This window comes from Chelonia mydas, chromosome 6 (genome assembly GCF_015237465.2).
Source record: "Chelonia mydas isolate rCheMyd1 chromosome 6, rCheMyd1.pri.v2, whole genome shotgun sequence".
NCBI lineage: Eukaryota > Metazoa > Chordata > Testudines > Cheloniidae > Chelonia > Chelonia mydas.
The window spans coordinates 711,017-727,049 of record NC_051246.2 but is presented as its reverse complement, the minus strand read 5'-3'; the positions used below and the strand labels follow the sequence as shown (position 1 = coordinate 727,049).

Genomic DNA, 16,033 nt, shown 5'->3' with positions numbered 1-16,033 from the left:
ACCCCAGGGGAGGGGACGGGCACCAGTGTCTTTCTGCTGTGAACGGTTCTACCAATAAACTTTGTACATAGCACCTCTGCCCTGCTTTGTGCTGGGGGTGGGGCGTGGCCGAGACCCCCCCGCCCATGGCGGAGACAGGGAGACGTGGGAGGTCAGACCTCAGGGGAGACGGGAACGCCCCCCACGCGGGACAGGTCTTGACTCTGAAGGCTACTGATGGCAGCTTTGCAGGACGCATCAAACCAAGGAATTGTTAAAACCACAAAGGGTTCAATTGCCCCCCTCCCAATTCATAACCTGAAATGCCCCAGCTAGGCACCTCCCCCACCCGCCTGCTGGCTGGGAATACTGGGTACGGCTCCAGGTGGGGAGCGAGGGGCACCGGCAGGGCTGGGGGCCCAAGGCTGGGCTAGCAGGGGGGTGCGGGTCGTGAGTGGGGGGCACTGGGGGGGCAGGGCTGGCCTGGCGGGGGGGCTGCGGGTCGTGAGTGGGGGGCACTGGGGGGGCAGGGCTGGGCTGGTGAGGGGCTGCGGGTTGCGAGTGGGGGGCACCGGCAGGACTGGGGGGCAGGGCTGGGCTAGCAGGGGGGTGCAGGTCGTGAGTGAGGGGCACTGGCAGAGCTGGGGGGGGGGCCCAAGGCTGGGCTGGCGGGGGGGCTGCGGGTCGTGAGTGGGGGGCACCAGTCAGACACTCGTTTGTTGCCCATAATCCTTTATTGCAGCCGATCTCTCAGCTCCGTGGGGCGCGGGGTCCCAGCTCCGTCTTGCTCCGGGGCCGGGGGGGGGCTCACTGCAGCCCCCCCCGCTCCTTCTCCCACTGCTCGGGGGTCAGCGTGCGCTGCTCGAAGGCGTGAATGTGCTTCAGCTCCTCCGCCAGCAGCTCGTTCACCAGCCTGTGGGGAGGGGGGTCAGTGCCAGCCCCAGGAGCCCCGGGGCTCAGGGACGGGGAGGCTGGGCCCGGGGGCTGGAGGGCAGGTTAATGGGTCACGCCCAGAGCTCCCCCCAACCGCACCGGCAGGGTGGGGGTCCCTGTGGGGGAGGCAGGGGGGTCAGCCCCCCAGACTGTGACGGGGGAGACCGGAGCCCAGGGTCGGCAGGGGCAGGGCCGGAGGCCCCGGGGCTCTCGGGACGGGGCCGGGCCCCCGGGATGGGGCCCCCGGGCTCACCGGTGTCGCTGGAGCAGGGGCTTCCCCCGGAACCGGGACGAGACGACCAGAACCTTGAAGCTGGTGGAGCAGCGGCTCGGGGTCGTGTCCTCGACTTCCTGGGGGGGAGAGACACGGGGGGGTGACCCTCAACCCCCCCCGATCCAACCCGGGAACCCAGGGACCCCCTCCAACACCAGCCCCAGAGAGGCCCCTGCCCCTCCCCCGACAGGGACCCCGACACCAGCTCCCGCCCCCCCCCAACACCAGCCCCAGATCGACCCCCACCTCCCCCTCCCCCAACGGGGACCCCCGACACCAGCTCCCGCCCCCCCACCTGCCCCAGATCGCCCCCCACCTGCCCCTCCCCCAACGGGGACCCCGACACCAGCTCCCGCCCCCCCAACACCAGCCCCAGATCGACCCCTACCTGCCCCTCCCCCAACAGGGACTCCGACACCAGCTCCCGCCCCCCCCAACACCAGCCCCAGATCGACCCCCACCTGCCCCTCCCCCAACGGGGACCCCGACACCAGCTCCCGCCCCCCCAACACCAGCCCCAGATCGACCCCTACCTGCCCCTCCCCCAACAGGGACCCCGACACCAGCTCCCGCCCCCCCCAACACCAGCCCCAGATCGACCCCCACCTGCCCCTCCCCCAACGGGGACCCCGACACCAGCTCCCGCCCCCCCAACACCAGCCCCAGATCGACCCCTACCTGCCCCTCCCCCAACGGGGACCCCGACACCAGCTCCCGCCCCCCCCAACACCAGCCCCAGATCGACCCCCACCTGCCCCTCCCCCAACGGGGACCCCGACACCAGGCCCCAGATTTGATGCCCCCCCGGGGGTCAGAGCCGGCACCGCGCGGGGGAGGGGCCTAGGGGGTATTTGGGGGAAGGGGCTCCCGGGGGGGGGCTCACCACGTGCTCCGCCTCCAGCCCCCGCAGCAGCCGCCCCCGGAGGGTCTCCGCGCTCAGAGCCGGCCCGGCCGCCTCCATCCCGCTCCGCAAGGCGCTGGACCCCGCCCACTTCCGCCTCTAGTCCGCTCCTCACTTCCGCCTCTGGTGCCGCCACTTCCGCCTCTAGTCCGCTCCTCACTTCCGCCTCTGGTGCCGCCACTTCCGCCTCTAGTCCGCTCCTCACTTCCGCCTCTGGTACCGCCACTTCCGCCTCTAGTCCGCTCCTCACTTCCGCCTCTGGTGCCGCCACTTCCGCCTCTAGTTATCTCCTCACTTCCGCCTCTGGTGCCGCCACTTCCGCCTCTAGTCATCTCCTCACTTCCGCCTCAGGTCCCGCCCCAATACTGCACTCGCCCCAGCTCCTCCAATCAGAGTTGGGCTGGGGGGCGGGCTTCCCGCGAGGTGGCCAATAGGGTCCATCCTGGGAAGCGACACCGCCCAAAGGCACCAATCAGAGGGAGGCGCCTGGTGCCTCTTCCCGGGCTGGGCTCGGGCGCTGGCGGCAGGAGCTGAGACTGAAGGCAGGATGGGAGGGGCCCCGGGGCATGCTGGGAGATGGGGGACACGGGAGGGGGGGACACCGGAGCATGCTGGGAAGTTGGGGCGGGGGGGGACGACGCGGTGCATGCTGGGAGATTGGGGGGTGCGGGAGGGGGGACCTGGAGCATGCTGGGAGATGGGGGCACTGGGGGAGAGCCAGGGCATGCTGGGAAGTGGGGGACCTGGAGCATGCTGGGAGATGGGGGCACTGCGGGGAGACCTGGGGCATGCTGGGAGATGGGGGCACTGGGGGAGACCTGGGGCATGCTGGGAAGTGAGGAACCTGGAGTATGCTGGGAGATGGGGGCACTGCAGGGAGACCCAGGGCATGCTGGGAGATGGGGGCACTGGGGGAGACCCGGGGCATGCTGGGAAGTGGGGGACCTGGAGCATGCTGGGAAGTGGGGGCACTGGGGGAGACCCGGGGCATGCTGGGAAGTGGGGGACCTGGAGCATGCTGGGAAGTGGGGGCACTGGGGGAGACCCGGGGCATGCTGGGAAGTGGGGGACCTGGAGCATGCTGGGAAGTGGGGGCACTGGGGGAGACCCGGGGCATGCTGGGAAGTGGGGGACCTGGGTCATGCTGGGAGATGGGGGCACTGGGGGAGACCTGGGTCATGCTGGGAGTTGGGGGCACTGGGGGAGACCCGGGTCATGCTGGGAGATGGGGGCACTGCGGGAGACCCGGGGCATGCTGGGAAGTGGGGGACCTGGAGCATGCTGGGAGATGGGGGCACTGCGGGGAGACCTGGGGCATGCTGGGAAGTGGGGGACCTGGAGCATGCTGGGAGATGGGGGCACTGCGGGGAGACCCGGGGCACGCTGGGAAGTGGGGGACCTGGGGCATGCTGGGAGATGGGGGCACTGGGGGAGACCCGGGGCATGCTGGGAAGTGGGGGACCTGGAGCATGCTGGGGGATGGGGGCACGGGGGGAGACCTGGGGCATGCTGGGAAGCGGGGGACCTGGGGCATGCTGGGAGATGGGGGCACTGGGGGAGACCTGGGGCATGCTGGGAGATGGGGGCACTGGGGGAGACCCGGGGCATGCTGGGAAGTGGGGGACCTGGAGCATGCTGGGAGATGGGGGCACTGGGGGAGACCCGGGTCATGCTGGGAAGTGGGAGACCGGGAGCATGCTGGGGGATGGGGGCACTGGGGGGAGACCTGGAGCATGCTGGGAGATGGGGGCACAGGGGGAGACCCGGCGCGAGCTGGGAAGTGGGGCTGGCCGTCCATGACCTTTCCTGCCCCCTCTCCCCAGGCCCGGCCATGGGAGCGGAGCCGCGAGGGTTCTTCGGCGTCTACCTGCTGTTCTGCACCAACCCCCGGTACCGGGGCCGCGTCTACGTCGGCTTCACCGTGGCCCCCCAGCGCCGCATCGGGCAGCACAACGCCGGCAAGCGCCGCGGTGGGGCCTGGAAGACCAGTGGGCGCGGGCCCTGGTAACCCTGGGGGGATCCCAGCATGCCACGCTGGGGGGGGTAATCCCAGCATGCCACGCACTCCTGCGAACCTAAACAGCAGACAAGGGCTTGCTGGGAGTGGTGGTCGGCCTGGGGCGGGGGGAGCGGGGCATGCTGGGAGCGCTGGCTGGCCCGGAGCAGGGCATGCTGGGAGTGGGGGGAGCAGGGCATGCTGGGAGCGCTGGCTGGCCCGGAGTGGGGCATGCTGGGAGTGGGGGGAGCAGGGCATGCTGGGAGCGCTGGCTGGCCCGGAGCGGGGCATGCTGGGAGCGCGGGGAGCGGGGCATGCTGGGAGCGCTGGCTGGCCCGGAGCGGGGCATGTTGGGAGCGCGGGGAGCGGGGCATGCTGGGAGCGCTGGCTGACCTGGGTTCTCTCCTTGCAGGGAGATGGTGCTGATCGTCCACGGCTTCCCCTCCGACGTGGCTGCGCTGCGGGTACCTGCCGGTGCCCCCCACTCCCGCCCCGCAGCCCCCGCCCCCCCGCTCTGCCGGTGCCCCCCACTCCCGACCCGCAGCCCCCGCCCCCCCCGCTCTGCCGGTGCCCCCCACTCCCGACCCGCAGCCCCCGCCCCCCCCCGCTCTGCCGGTGCCTCCCACTCCCGACCCGCAGCCCCCGCCCCCCCTGCTCTGCCGGTGCCCCTCACTCCCGACCCGCAGACCCCGCTCTCTAACTCCGCTGTCTCTCTGCCCCCCAGTTCGAGTGGGCCTGGCAGCACCCCCACACGTCTCGCCGTCTCTCCCACGTGAGCCGCCGTGCCCGCCGGGAGACCCGCTTCGATTTCCACCTGCGGGTTCTGGCCCACATGCTTCGCGTGGCCCCCTGGTGCCGCCTGCCCCTCACTGTGCGCTGGCTGGAGCAGGAGTACCGCCAGGACTTCCCCCCCGCCCTCCAGCCCCCCCTGCACATGCCCCTGGCCTTCGGGCCGGTCCGGGCCCTGGGCCCCGCCGGGGGGCGCGGGGAGCGGGGGCAGGAAGAACCCGGCCCTCCGCCGGGGCAGGCGGCCCAGACCCAGCGCTGCACCCTCTGCCTGAAGAGACTCCGGGTAGGTTGGGGGTTCCCGGACACCTGGGTTCTCTAGGAGGGGAGGGGGAGGCTGGGACCCTGGACTCCTGGGTTCTCTCCCAGCTCAGGGGAGCGGGGGTGGGGAGTGGGGGCTAGTGATTAGAGTGGAGGGGCTGTACCCTCCCCCACGTCTGTCTGTCTTCCCCCCTGCAGGACGTGGACGACCCTCCCCTGCGCTGCTTCCACCCCGGATGCCCCCTGGCCGCCCACCCCGCCTGCCTGGCGCGGGAGTTCCTGCGGGAGGAGCCGCAGCAGTTCCTGCCCGTGGAGGGGCGCTGCCCAGGGTATGGGGCCCCCAGCGGAGCCCAGGGACCAGTGGGGCTCCCCTGGGGGAGGGGCAGATCTCCAGGGAGGGCGGGGAGGGGACGCAGTTGCTATGGGCAACATCCCCAGCATGTTGCCTTGGCGACCCAATTCCCATGGTGAAGGCCCCCCCCCATTTTCTGTTGCAGCTGCAAGAACCTCCTCCTGTGGGGCGACCTGATTCGCTACCACCAGGGTTGCTATGGTGACCTGGAAGAAGTCCCTGCCTCCTCCCAGGTAAGCCCCGCCCACTTGCTGCTAAGCTCCACCCATGGCGTGATCCCCTTTGGCACAAGAGCCCCGCCCATTGTGTGGGCGAGCCTATTGGGCCGCCCCTCTTGTCTTTAAGCCCAGCCCCTTCCCTGTGCCTGCCCTTTGGCTGCTAAGCCCCGCCCTGTCCACGCCCCCTCTTGCAGGTAAGCTCCGCCCCCATTCTCTCCCCTCCCCTTTCACAGTCTCTTGCTGCCAAACTCCTCCCTGCTTTGTCCCCGCCCCTTTCCGAGGAAGCCAAGCCCCGCCCCCTCACCCTGTCCCCACCCCCCTCACAGGGAAGCCCCTCCCTCTCTGACTCCCTCCCGCCCACAGGGACACTGGACAGAGGAGCTGCGGAGCTGAAGACCCGAGGGGAGGAGCCTGCGCTGGAGGGGCGGGGCAAAGGGCCGGTGGTCCCGCCCCCTCCTGGATCGCCGGGGGGGCCAAGGGAAAATTATGGACTCACATGAAATAAAAAATCCCAGGAGATTCGAGTCCGGGCTGTGCCTGACACGGGGGACCCAGGTGTCCGGGGAGGGAGTCTGGGGGGGGGACAAGGACAGGCAGGGGAAGGGCCCCAGGCTTTGGGGGAGGATCCTGGAACCTTTCCCTGCCCCCTCCCCCCAACTGCCGCCTGAAGCCCGGAGGGGGGTGAGCTGCTGGGGGGGCAGGGACCCCTCCCCCACCCAGCGAGCTCCTGGACTGTGTGACCCGAGCAACCTGCAGCCCCTGACACCGGCGGGTGGAGGGGACCCGGGGCTGGGGGGAAACAAGGGTGGGGAAGGGGACCCAGGCGTCCGGGCGCGGGGGGAACAGGGATGGGGAAGAGGACCCAGGCGTCCGGGGACGTTGCCCCTGAGCGCTGGGGAAGGGAGAGGGGAACCAGAGAGAGATGAACACGGGGAGGGACCCAGGCGTCCGCCCGCGGCCCCATGGCGGTGGGAGCAGCCCCCTCCTGGCCCCTCTCCACGCCCCGCCCGCCCCTGGCTCCGCCGATAAAACCCGCCCGGCCCCGCGCCGCGCTTCCCCGGACCCCGCCGCCGAGCCCCGAGCAAGTGAGTGGGGCAGGGGGCTGCTCCTCCGGGCCCCCCCAGGCAGGAGAAGGGACCCAGGTGTCCGGGGCCCCCAGGTCGGGCAGAGGGATGGGACGCGGGGCCCGAGAACAAGCCCTTCTCCTGAGGGGACCCGCCTGCCCCCCTAAAGAAAGGGGCAGCCGCATGTGTCCCCCCCCGGCCCCTTAATCACCCCCCACCCGCGTCTGGACCCTGCCCCCAGGAATGTCCCGGAGCCACCAACTTCTCCCTTTGCTGCCAGAAACTTTCACAACTCGCCCCCCCCCCCCGCGCGCCGGTGCCCCCCACTCCCGACCCGCAGCCCCCCCTGCCCCCCCCAGCTCTGCTGGTGCCCCTCACTCCCGACCCGCAGCCCCCCGAGCCCTGCCCCCCCAGCTCTGCCGGTGCCCCCCACTCCTGCCCCCCAGCCCCCTGCCAGCCCAGCCCTGCCCCCCCCCCAGCTCTGCCGGTGCCCCCCACTCCTGCCCCCCAGCCCCCTGCTAGCCCAGCCCTGCCCCCCCCAGCCCTGCCGGTGCCCCTCACTCCTGACCCGCAGCCCCTGCTAGCCCAGCCCTGCCCCCCCCCAGCCCTGCCGGTGCCCCTCACTCCCGACCCGCAGCCCCCTGCCAGCCCAGCCCTGCCCCCCCCCCGCTCTGCCGGTGCCCCTCACTCCCGACCCGCAGCCCCTGCTAGCCCAGCCCTGCCCCCCCCCAGCTCTGCCGGTGCCCCCCACTCCCGACCCGCAGCCCCCTCTTAGCCCAGCCCTGCCCCCCCAGCTCTGCCGGTGCCCCCCACTCCCGACCCGCAGCCCCCTCTTAGCCCAGCCCTGCCCCCCCAGCTCTGCCGGTGCCCCCCACTCCCGACCCGCAGCCCCCTGCCAGCCCAGCCCTGCCCCCCCCCCCGCTCTGCCGGTGCCCCTCACTCCCGACCCGCAGCCCCTGCTAGCCCAGCCCAGCCCTGCCCCCCCCCAGCTCTGCCGGTGCCCCCCACTCCCGACCCGCAGCCCCCTCTTAGCCCAGCCCTGCCCCCCCAGCTCTGCCGGTGCCCCCCACTCCTGCCCCCCAGCCCCCTGCTAGCCCAGCCGTGCCCCCCAGCCCTGCTGGTGCCCCTCACTCCCGACCCGCAGCCCCCTCTTAGCCCAGCCCTGCCCCCCCCAGCTCTGCCGGTGCCCCCCACTCCCGACCCGCAGCCCCCCCAGCCCTGGGTCGAGATGCGCGTGTGTGGGGCGGGGTGATCTCCAGGGTGTCGAACTCCTCTTTAACCCTTTCTCTCCCAGGATGCAGCCAGCCGAGGAGACTCCGCGCCCAGCCTTGGTCCCCATCCGGGGAGTCCCCATGATCAAATACTTCGCTGAGAACTGGGGGGAGGTGGAGGGATTCCAGGCGCAGCCGGATGATCTACTGATCTCCACGTACCCCAAATCTGGTGAGTGCCTCCAACCTGCCCCATAGCCCCTCCGTGCCCTGGTGCCCCTCACTGCCGACCCGCAGCCCCGGCTAGCTTAGCCTGCCTGTCCCCTGCAGGTACCACCTGGATCAGTGAGATCCTCGACATGATCTACAATGATGGAGACGCAGAGAAGTGCAAGCGAGACGCCATCTACATGCGAGTCCCCTTCCTGGAGTTTGCTGTTCCTGGGGTCCCCACTGGTAACGCAGACTTGGCTCCTGGGGGCGCTGTGGGGAGGGGGCAGGGCGCTGGCTGTGGGGGGAGCTCATACGATCCTAGAATATCGAGGTGGGAAGGGACCTCGGGAGGTCACCTAGTCCCACCCCCTGCCCAGAGCAGGACCGACCCCAACTAAATCATCCCAGCCAGGGCGTTGTCAAGCTGGGCCTTAAACACCTCTGAGGAAGGAGATTCCACCACCTCCCTAGGGAACCCATTCCAGTGCTTCCCCACCCTCCCAGTGAAATACTGTTTCCTCATATCCAACCTAGACCTCCCCCACTGCAACTAGAGACCATTACTCCTTGTTCTGTCATCTGCCACCACTGAGAACAGCCCAGCTCCATCCTCTTTGGAACCCCCTTTCAGGTAGTTGAAAGCAGCTATCAAATCCCCCCTCATTCTTCTCTTCTGCAGACTAAACAATCCCAGCTCCCTCAGCCTCTCCTCATAAGTCATGTGTTCCAGACCCCTAATCATTTTTGTTGCCCTTCGCTGGACTCTCTCCAATTTCTCCACATCCTTCTTGTAGTGTGGGGCCCAAAACTGGACACAGTACTCCAGATGAGGCCTCACCAGTGTCGAATAGAGGGGAACGATCACATCCCTCGATCTGCTGGCAATGCCCCTACTTATACACCCCAAAATGCCATTGGCCTTCTTGGCAACAAGGGCACACTCATATCCAGCTTCTCGTCCACTGTCATCCCTGGGTCCTTCTCTGCAGAACTGCCGCCGAGCCATTCGGTCCCTAGTCTGTAGCGGTGCCTGGGATTCTTCCGTCCTACGTGCAGGACTCTGCACTTGTCCTTGTTGAACCTCATCGGATTTCTTTTGGCCCAATCCTCCAGTTTGTCTAGGTCCCGGCTACTCCAGCCCGGCCTCTCCCAGCAGGGTCTCTGTGGGCAGGGGGGCACTGGCTGCGGGGGGGCTCCTGGCTCACCCCTGCCCTGTGCCCCCCAGGGCTGGAGCTGCTCCAGAAGAGGCCATCCCGGCGGCTGGTGAAGACCCATCTCCCGGTGCAGCTGCTGCCGGAGTCGTTCTGGGAGCAGGACTGTAAGGTGAGCCTCGGGGTGTGGGGCTGGGGTTACCATTGGGGGCGCCAGCTGGGGCTCTGATTAGCAGCTGAGCTCAGGTGGGGTGTGGGGGGGGTTGTGGTGTGGGGAGAGGAGGTCTGAGGTCTCAGCTGTGGGGGGGAAGGGGCGGTCAGACCCTGACCCCGTGTCCCCCACCCCCTCCAGATGATCTACATGGCCAGGAACGCCAAGGACGTGGCCGTGTCCTACTATTACTTCTACCAGATGGCGAAGGTGCACCCGGACCCCGGCTCCTGGGACCACTTCCTGGACGACTTCCTGGCCGGCAGAGGTGGGGCGCGAGCAGGGGCTGATCTCCTCCGGGGGGCGCTGGCTCAGACCTGCCCCCAGGGCACAGACTGGCTGGCTCGGGGGGATCCCTGGGGGGCAGGGGGGGACTGCCTGGCTCGGGGGACCCTCGGGGGGCGTGTGAGGAGCCTGGGGGTCTCTGAGCCGTCTGCCCTCCCCCAGTGTCGTTCGGGTCGTGGCACCAGCACGTCCGGGGCTGGTGGGAGAAGAGACGGGAGCACCGAATGCTCTACCTGTTGTACGAGGACATGAAAGAGGTGAGCCCCCCCGACGGCCCCCCCGCCTTCCTGTCCCCGCCCCCCCACTGCCCCTCCCTCCTTCCTGTCCCCGCCCCCCCCCACTGCCCCTCCCTCCTTCCTGTCCCCGCCCCCCCCCACTGCCCCTCCCTCCTTCCTATCCCCGGCCTGCCCTGCCCCGCCCCCCCTTCCTGTCCCCGCCCCCCCCACTGCCCCTCCCTCCTTCCTATCCCCGCCCCCCCCACTGCCCCTCCCGCCTTCCTGTCCCCGCCCCCCCCACTGCCCCTCCCGCCTTCCTGTCCCCGCCCCCCCCCACTGCCCCTCCCTCCTTCCTATCCCCGGCCTGCCCTGCCCCGCCCCCCCTTCCTATTCCCGCCCCCCCCCCACTGCCCCTCCCCCCCTTCCTGTCCCCGCCCCCCCGACGGCCCCCCCGCCTTCCTGTCCCCGCCCCCCCCCACTGCCCCTCCCTCCTTCCTATCCCCGCCCCCCCCCACTGCCCCTCCCGCCTTCCTGTCCCCGCCCCCCCCCACTGCCCCTCCCGCCTTCCTGTCCCCGCCCCCCCCCACTGCCCCTCCCTCCTTCCTATCCCCGGCCTGCCCTGCCCCGCCCCCCCCTTCCTATTCCCGCCCCCCCCCACTGCCCCTCCCCCCCTTCCTGTCCCCGCCCCCCCCCACTGCCCCTCCCTCCTTCCTATCCCCGGCCTGCCCTGCCCCGCCCCCCCCCTTCCTGTCCCCGCCCCCCCCCACTGCCCCTCCCTCCTTCCTATCCCCGGCCTGCCCTGCCCCGCCCCTCCTTCCTATCCCCGCCCCCCCCCCACTGCCCCTCCCCCCCTTCCTGTCCCCGCCCCCCCCACTGCCCCTCCCTCCTTCCTATCCCCGGCCTGCCCTGCCCCGCCCCCCCTTCCTGTCCCCGCCCCCCCGACGGCCCCCCCGCCTTCCTGTCCCCGCCCCCCCCCACTGCCCCTCCCTCCTTCCTGTCCCCGCCCCCCCCACTGCCCCTCCCTCCTTCCTGTCCCCGGCCTGCCCTGCCCCGCCCCCCCTTCCTGTCCCCGCCCCCCCCACTGCCCCTCCCTCCTTCCTATCCCCGCCCCCCCCACTGCCCCTCCCTCCTTCCTATCCCCGGCCTGCCCTGCCCCGCCCCCCCTTCCTGTCCCCGGCCCCCACCAGACAGCCCCATGTCTCCAGATCTGACCCACCCCCCAAGGTTCCCCTCCCCCCAGCCCTCCAGTGCGCCCCACTGGCTCTGACCCCCGTCCCGCCCAGGACCCCCGGCGCGAGATCCGGAAGGTGCTGGAGTTCCTGGGGCGCCCCCCATCCGAGGGGCTGGTGGAGGCGATCGCCCAGCACACCTCGTTCACCGAGATGAAGCAGAACTTCATGGCCAACTACAAAACCATCCCCACCAGCGTCATGGACCACAGCATCTCGCCCTTCATGCGCAAGGGTACGGGGGCGCCAGGGGGCAAGGAGTGGGGCCCAGTGGGAGTCGCTGTGCTGTGGGGACTGGGGTGGGCTCGGTGAGGTGCCAGGGGGCATGGGGTGGGGGCTCAGTGGGGGGCAGAGAACCAGAGGGCATGGCATGGGGGGCTCGGCGGGGGCACGGCAGGGTGCCAGGGGGCTCAGTGACCGCACTCTCCTGCCCCCCAGGTGTGACGGGCGACTGGAAGAACCAGTTCACGGTGGCGCAGAACGAGCGATTTGACGCCGACTACGAGAGGCAAATGGAGGGAACCGACCTGAGCTTCCGGATGGAGATCTGAGCCCCCCTGCCCCACATCACCCCCCCACGCCCCACTGCAGAGAGATAAACCTGAGTTACCTGCTCTGATCTGCGTGTGGTTCACTGCAGCCCCAGCCTCTCCGAGCAGGGAGCGCTGCGGGGAGGGGAAGGGGTGCTGGCTGTGGGGACGGGTGCTGTGGGGGGGAACCTTTCTCTGGTTCTCAGCCCCCCCCGTCCCACCCCCGCTCTGCTGTAGGGATCTGACTCCAGTTCCACTTGCCCCCCTGCCAGAGCCTCTTGCATAATCCGCCCCCACATCCCATCCGGGAGGGGAGTGAGGCCGAGGGATTAGAGCCCGGACGCCTGGGTTTTCTCCCACATCCTACACTGGGCCCAGAACAATAAATAACCCTTGAGCCCCTGACACCAGGAATCGCGCCCACTCCCTGGCCAGGCTGGGCAAGGAGCCACCCAGAATCCAGGCGTCCGGGCAGCGGGTCAAAGGGCCAGGCCGGGGGTAGTTAATGAACAAACCCTAGAATGGGTCAATAAGGCGGCCAGTGGGTGACAGGGTGCGGGGCTGGCTCTGTAAGTGCTGGGGTGGAGGGCGGCAGGGCTCTGGGGAGTGGTGGGGGCATGGCACTGGGGGGCAGGGTATGGGTGGGGGGCAGAGAGGCAGGAGCTGTGCGGGCAGGGTGTGGGGCCTGGGGGGTGCGGGGAGCTGTGGGGAGGGTGAAAGTCACACAGCCAGGATGTTTGTGTAATCAGCTATTCAGCTCACCCCAGGGCTGGGGGGTAACGGTGCAGCCCCCCCATTAAATCTGGGGATCCCCCCAATAAAGCCAGAGGCCTCTGTGACTCCCAGCCACAGCCCTCTTCCACGCCCGTGCCTCCCACCCTAGGGGGAGAGCTGGGGCCTGGCATGCTGCTCACATGCCCCCCTGCCAATCCCACATGGCCCCTGGGGAAAGGAGGGGCAGAGACCCCCCCCATGGTTGGTGGTGGGGAGGGGCCTGCCAGGGGCCGCAGCAGCCAGGGGCGCAGGGCCACACCTGCACCCTGCCCCTCACCTTGACCTGCCCAACTGGGCCCAGGGGGGTCCTGTGGGGCGGCTGCAGGGAGGTACTAGAGAGCAATGTCTCTGCCGGGACCTGGCACTGCCCGGTGCCGAAGGGCCGGACACAATGGGGGCTGGGGCAGGGCCCAAGGAGGCCAAGACCCTGATATAGGGCATGTGGGGTGACCTGGCGTTAACCCAACGCCGTGGGTAGGAAATGAGACGAAAGGCCTGGCCTGGTCTGCCAGGAGACGGGGGCACAGGCTGGCACCCACTCAAGGGCACATTGACCACATGGGGGGCTGGTACCAGGCGGGTCCCAGCTCTCCAGACTGGCCTGGGGGTGGGAAATACCCAGGGCTCAATTTGTAATGAAAGATGGGCTGGGGCTCACAGAATGTTTTTACTTTCATAACTGAACCGCCGGGCCCCTGAACGGCCGGGCCCGGGGGCGCCGGGCCCCTGGAGCGCCAGGCCCCTGAACGGCCAGGCCCGGGAGCGCCGGGGCTCTGAACGGCCGGGCCCGGGGGCGCCGGGCCCCTGAACGGCCGGGCCCGGGGGCGCCGGGCCCCTGAACGGCCGGGCCCGGGGGCGCCGGGCCCCTGAACGGCCGGGCCCGGGGGCGCCGGGCCCCTGAACGGCCGGGCCCGGGGGCGCCGGGCCCCTGAACGGCCGGGCCCGGGGGCTCTGCTGGAACATGCTGACTTGCCCGGACTCCGTGGGGCGCGGTTCCCTCGGCCCCGGCATGAACCACAGCAGAGTGCAATGGGGGGGGCGGAGAAGCCTTTATTATACTCACGGCCCCCCCAAGCTCTGCTCCCACCGCCTCACTTCTTCTTGGTCTCCTTACAGGCCACCACGTATCTCTGGGCCACGTTGAGGGGCGGGGAGTAGCCGTCCGCGTAGGACGTGTCCTCGAAGAGCACCGAGTAATCGTCCTGGGGCTGGAGAGAGGCAGCGTGAGGGGGCTGGAGCTCTTCCCCACCCCAGCCACCCCTCGCCTTGGGGAGTGGGAGCCGGCGCCCCCCACAGGGGACAGGCCCCACGTCCCAGTCCCTGACCCCCCTGAGCCAGCCCGTCCCTGCCCCGGGGCCAGATCAGAGCTGGCGCCCCCCGAAAGGGGACAGGCCCGTGTCCCAGTCCCCGCCCCCCTGAGCCAGCAGGTCCCCACCCTGGGGCTGGATGGGAGCCGGCGCCCCCAGAGGGGACAGGCCTCGAGTCCCATTCCCTGCCCCCATGAGCCAGCCAGTCCCCGCCTTGGGGCCGGATCAGAGCTGGTGCCCCCCCAAAGGGGACAGGCCCCACGTCCCATTTCTCGTCCCCCTGAGCCAGCCTGTCCCCACCCTGGGGCTGGATCAGGGCCAGCGCCCCCTGGAGGAGACAGGCCCCATGTCCCATTCCCTGCAGCCCTGAGCCAGCCAGTCCCTGCCCTGGGGCTGGATCAGAGCCAGTGCCCCCCACAGGGGATAGGCCCCACGTCCCATTCCCTGCCCCACTGAGCCAGCCAGTCCCCGCCCTGGGCTGGATGGGTGTGGGTAGCCCTTAGCAGGGAAAGGCCCCCATCCCATGCCCCCTCCGTGAGCGAGCCAGTCTCGCATCAGTGCCCCCGAGAGGGGACGGGCCCCTTACCCGCTGGGGTGGGGCGTGGATCAGGGCCCGGTAGAAGCAGGTGGTCTGGGGATACAGCGCCAACACCAGCTGGTCCTTCTGGAACAGCGCCTCGGGGTCTGTCTCAGGGTTCGCCTTCCACTGGGGCAACGGGATGATGCGGCGGCGGCTCAGGGTGTGACGCCTGGAGGGGGAGACAGGGTGAGACAGGGACCCCCGCCTCCGGACGAGAAAGCCTCCCCATCCCCATCACCCTCCCCTCTCTGTTCCTCTCCTCTCACTTACTCTTTGCCTTCTTCATCGATATCATCCACCTCGTACCTGCAAAGAGAGGAGACGGATGTGAGGAGATAGGCAAGGGGAGGACCTAAAGCTGCAGGACCACAGAGCCATCTCCACTGAGCGGTAGAGAGGCATTCCTATGCAGCTCTTAATGGAGAACCATAGAGCCATCTCCTTTGAGTGGCTAGAGAGTTTCTATGCCCCTACAGTTGCAATACCATAGAGCCATCTCCGTTAAGTCCCTAAATAAGCATTCCCATGTTATCCTATGACTTGACCACTCCAGCACCACAGAGCCATCACCCTCGAGCAGCTAGAGAGGAGCCTCCATTCCTCTGAAGTTGTAGAACCAGCGTCACACCGGCTGCAAAGTTGGAAAGGGGTTTCTATGCTACCAAGACAGCGGAAACCATAGGGATGCCATCCTGCAGTGTCTAGAGAGGTGTTTCTACCTCCCTAAGGCTAGAGAGCCATAGAGTTACCATTCTGAAGTGGCAAGAGAATGGGACTTAAGTCCAAAAGATTGCAGGATCATAGAGCCATCTCCCTTGAGCGCCTAGACTGCATTTCTATGCCCCAAAGACTGGGTGACTATAGCATTACAGCACTTGATTGGCCAGAGAAATGTTCGTGTCCCCCTGCTCCAGAGCCAGCTCCCTTGAGACATGAGACAAGGGGTCAACACAGGATTGTCTGGTACCCCTTGTTGCCCAGCTCTATGGCTGGATGCCCCAAGGTGGCTGTAGCTGCGTGGGGCTGACTCCCACGGCATTGCCATTGGCTCCGGCCCCCTGGTGGGCCCCAGGGGACCCACACCCGGTGCTCACTTGTTGGTGGCGTGGCTGTAGCTCACCACTTCGGCCAAGATCCATTGCTCATCCCCATCCACGGCCTTGACACGAGCGGCCACCTTGTCCCCCGGCTTAGCCACGTAATCGCTGGCAGCGGGGATAGCGCCACAGAGTGGGGGTGGCCTGTGGGGAGAGGAGGGTGAGGTTAGCTCGGGTGTGGGGACAGAATCCCAGCCCGGGCTGCCCTGTACGACCCCAGCGACACTCACTTGTCCCCAGGCTTGCCGATCCACAGGGGCAGCGTCATGGCTGACTGCTGGAGGAGGGTCATGAGGACGCCCCTGCGCATGGTCTTGCGGGGTGGCTCTGACTCGTTGTAGAGCCCGGCAATCTTGGCGGCTGTGGGTGGGGGAGAAAGTGGAGTGAGCCCCATAGAGCTAGGGGGAGCCCCCCCTTCCCGCCCCCAGGGACTCGGACACAGACACTGACCCCATTGCAGACACAC

The 16,033-nt window shown here is 69.1% G+C and overlaps 4 protein-coding genes across 8 annotated transcripts in view; 2 read left to right on the top strand and 2 right to left on the bottom strand.

Annotated features, from left to right (window-relative positions):
- Window positions 1-694: 694 nt before the first annotated feature.
- On the bottom strand, window positions 695-2,414 carry BOLA2B (bolA family member 2B). Its single transcript, XM_037898831.2, has 3 exons — window positions 2,070-2,414; window positions 1,166-1,263; window positions 695-892 (listed from the first exon to the last, which is right to left on the bottom strand). The coding sequence occupies exons 1-3, from the start codon at window positions 2,145-2,147 to the stop codon at window positions 787-789; spliced, it is 282 nt and encodes a 93-aa protein (XP_037754759.1). The 5' UTR covers window positions 2,148-2,414; the 3' UTR covers window positions 695-786.
- Window positions 2,415-2,484: 70 nt separating this feature from the next.
- Window positions 2,485-6,219, top strand: SLX1A (SLX1 homolog A, structure-specific endonuclease subunit). 2 transcript variants are annotated; one of them, XM_037898829.2, is made up of 7 exons: window positions 2,485-2,629; window positions 3,911-4,091; window positions 4,496-4,547; window positions 4,808-5,155; window positions 5,329-5,459; window positions 5,628-5,715; window positions 6,064-6,219. In XM_037898829.2, exons 2-7 carry the CDS (start codon window positions 3,919-3,921, stop codon window positions 6,091-6,093), a joined length of 822 nt encoding a protein of 273 aa, XP_037754757.1. In that variant the 5' UTR covers window positions 2,485-2,629; window positions 3,911-3,918; the 3' UTR covers window positions 6,094-6,219. The 2 variants fall into 2 exon arrangements, with proteins under 2 accessions (XP_037754757.1, XP_043404736.1); XM_043548801.1 differs by lacking the exon at window positions 2,485-2,629 and adding an exon at window positions 2,795-2,821.
- Window positions 6,220-6,651: 432 nt separating this feature from the next.
- On the top strand, window positions 6,652-11,898 carry LOC102933689 (sulfotransferase 1A1). 2 transcript variants are annotated; one of them, XM_037898827.2, is made up of 8 exons: window positions 6,652-6,785; window positions 8,059-8,207; window positions 8,306-8,431; window positions 9,414-9,511; window positions 9,692-9,818; window positions 9,998-10,092; window positions 11,334-11,514; window positions 11,718-11,898. In XM_037898827.2, the coding sequence occupies exons 2-8, from the start codon at window positions 8,060-8,062 to the stop codon at window positions 11,828-11,830; spliced, it is 888 nt and encodes a 295-aa protein (XP_037754755.1). In that variant the 5' UTR covers window positions 6,652-6,785; window position 8,059; the 3' UTR covers window positions 11,831-11,898. The 2 variants fall into 2 exon arrangements, with proteins under 2 accessions (XP_037754755.1, XP_043404735.1); XM_043548800.1 differs by lacking the exons at window positions 6,652-6,785; window positions 9,998-10,092.
- A 1,715-nt stretch (window positions 11,899-13,613) lies between these two features.
- Window positions 13,614-16,033, bottom strand: part of SGF29 (SAGA complex associated factor 29) — a 28,381-nt gene continuing 25,961 nt past the window's right edge. For all 3 annotated transcript variants that reach the window (XM_037898834.2, XM_037898832.2, XM_043548281.1), the window contains exons 6-10: window positions 15,798-15,927; window positions 15,565-15,711; window positions 14,741-14,776; window positions 14,477-14,639; window positions 13,614-13,791 (exon numbers count right to left, since the gene is read on the bottom strand). In XM_037898834.2, the coding sequence (XP_037754762.1) occupies window positions 13,675-13,791; window positions 14,477-14,639; window positions 14,741-14,776; window positions 15,565-15,711; window positions 15,798-15,927 (593 nt within the window). In that variant the 3' untranslated portion in view covers window positions 13,614-13,674. The remainder of the gene's footprint in view (window positions 13,792-14,476; window positions 14,640-14,740; window positions 14,777-15,564; window positions 15,712-15,797; window positions 15,928-16,033) is intronic.

Bases quoted from the DNA above. Each gene is read 5' to 3' on its own strand.
- BOLA2B (XM_037898831.2), bottom strand. From the start codon at position 2,147: ATGGAGGCGGCCGGGCCGGCTCTGAGCGCGGAGACCCTCCGGGGGCGG. The intron at 1,264-2,069 runs GTGAGCCCCCCC...TCTCCCCCCCAG, and splicing joins GGCTGGAGGCGGAGCACGTG to GAAGTCGAGGACACGACCCC. The intron at 893-1,165 runs GTGAGCCCGGGG...CCCTCCCCACAG, and splicing joins CCCCTGCTCCAGCGACACCG to GCTGGTGAACGAGCTGCTGG.
- SLX1A (XM_043548801.1), top strand. The intron at 5,156-5,328 runs GTAGGTTGGGGG...TCCCCCCTGCAG, and splicing joins TCTGCCTGAAGAGACTCCGG to GACGTGGACGACCCTCCCCT. The intron at 5,460-5,627 runs GTATGGGGCCCC...TTTCTGTTGCAG, and splicing joins GTGGAGGGGCGCTGCCCAGG to CTGCAAGAACCTCCTCCTGT.
- LOC102933689 (XM_037898827.2), top strand. From the start codon at position 8,060: ATGCAGCCAGCCGAGGAGACTCCGCGCCCAGCCTTGGTCCCCATCCGG. The intron at 8,208-8,305 runs GTGAGTGCCTCC...TGTCCCCTGCAG, and splicing joins CTCCACGTACCCCAAATCTG to GTACCACCTGGATCAGTGAG. The intron at 10,093-11,333 runs GTGAGCCCCCCC...CGTCCCGCCCAG, and splicing joins TGTACGAGGACATGAAAGAG to GACCCCCGGCGCGAGATCCG.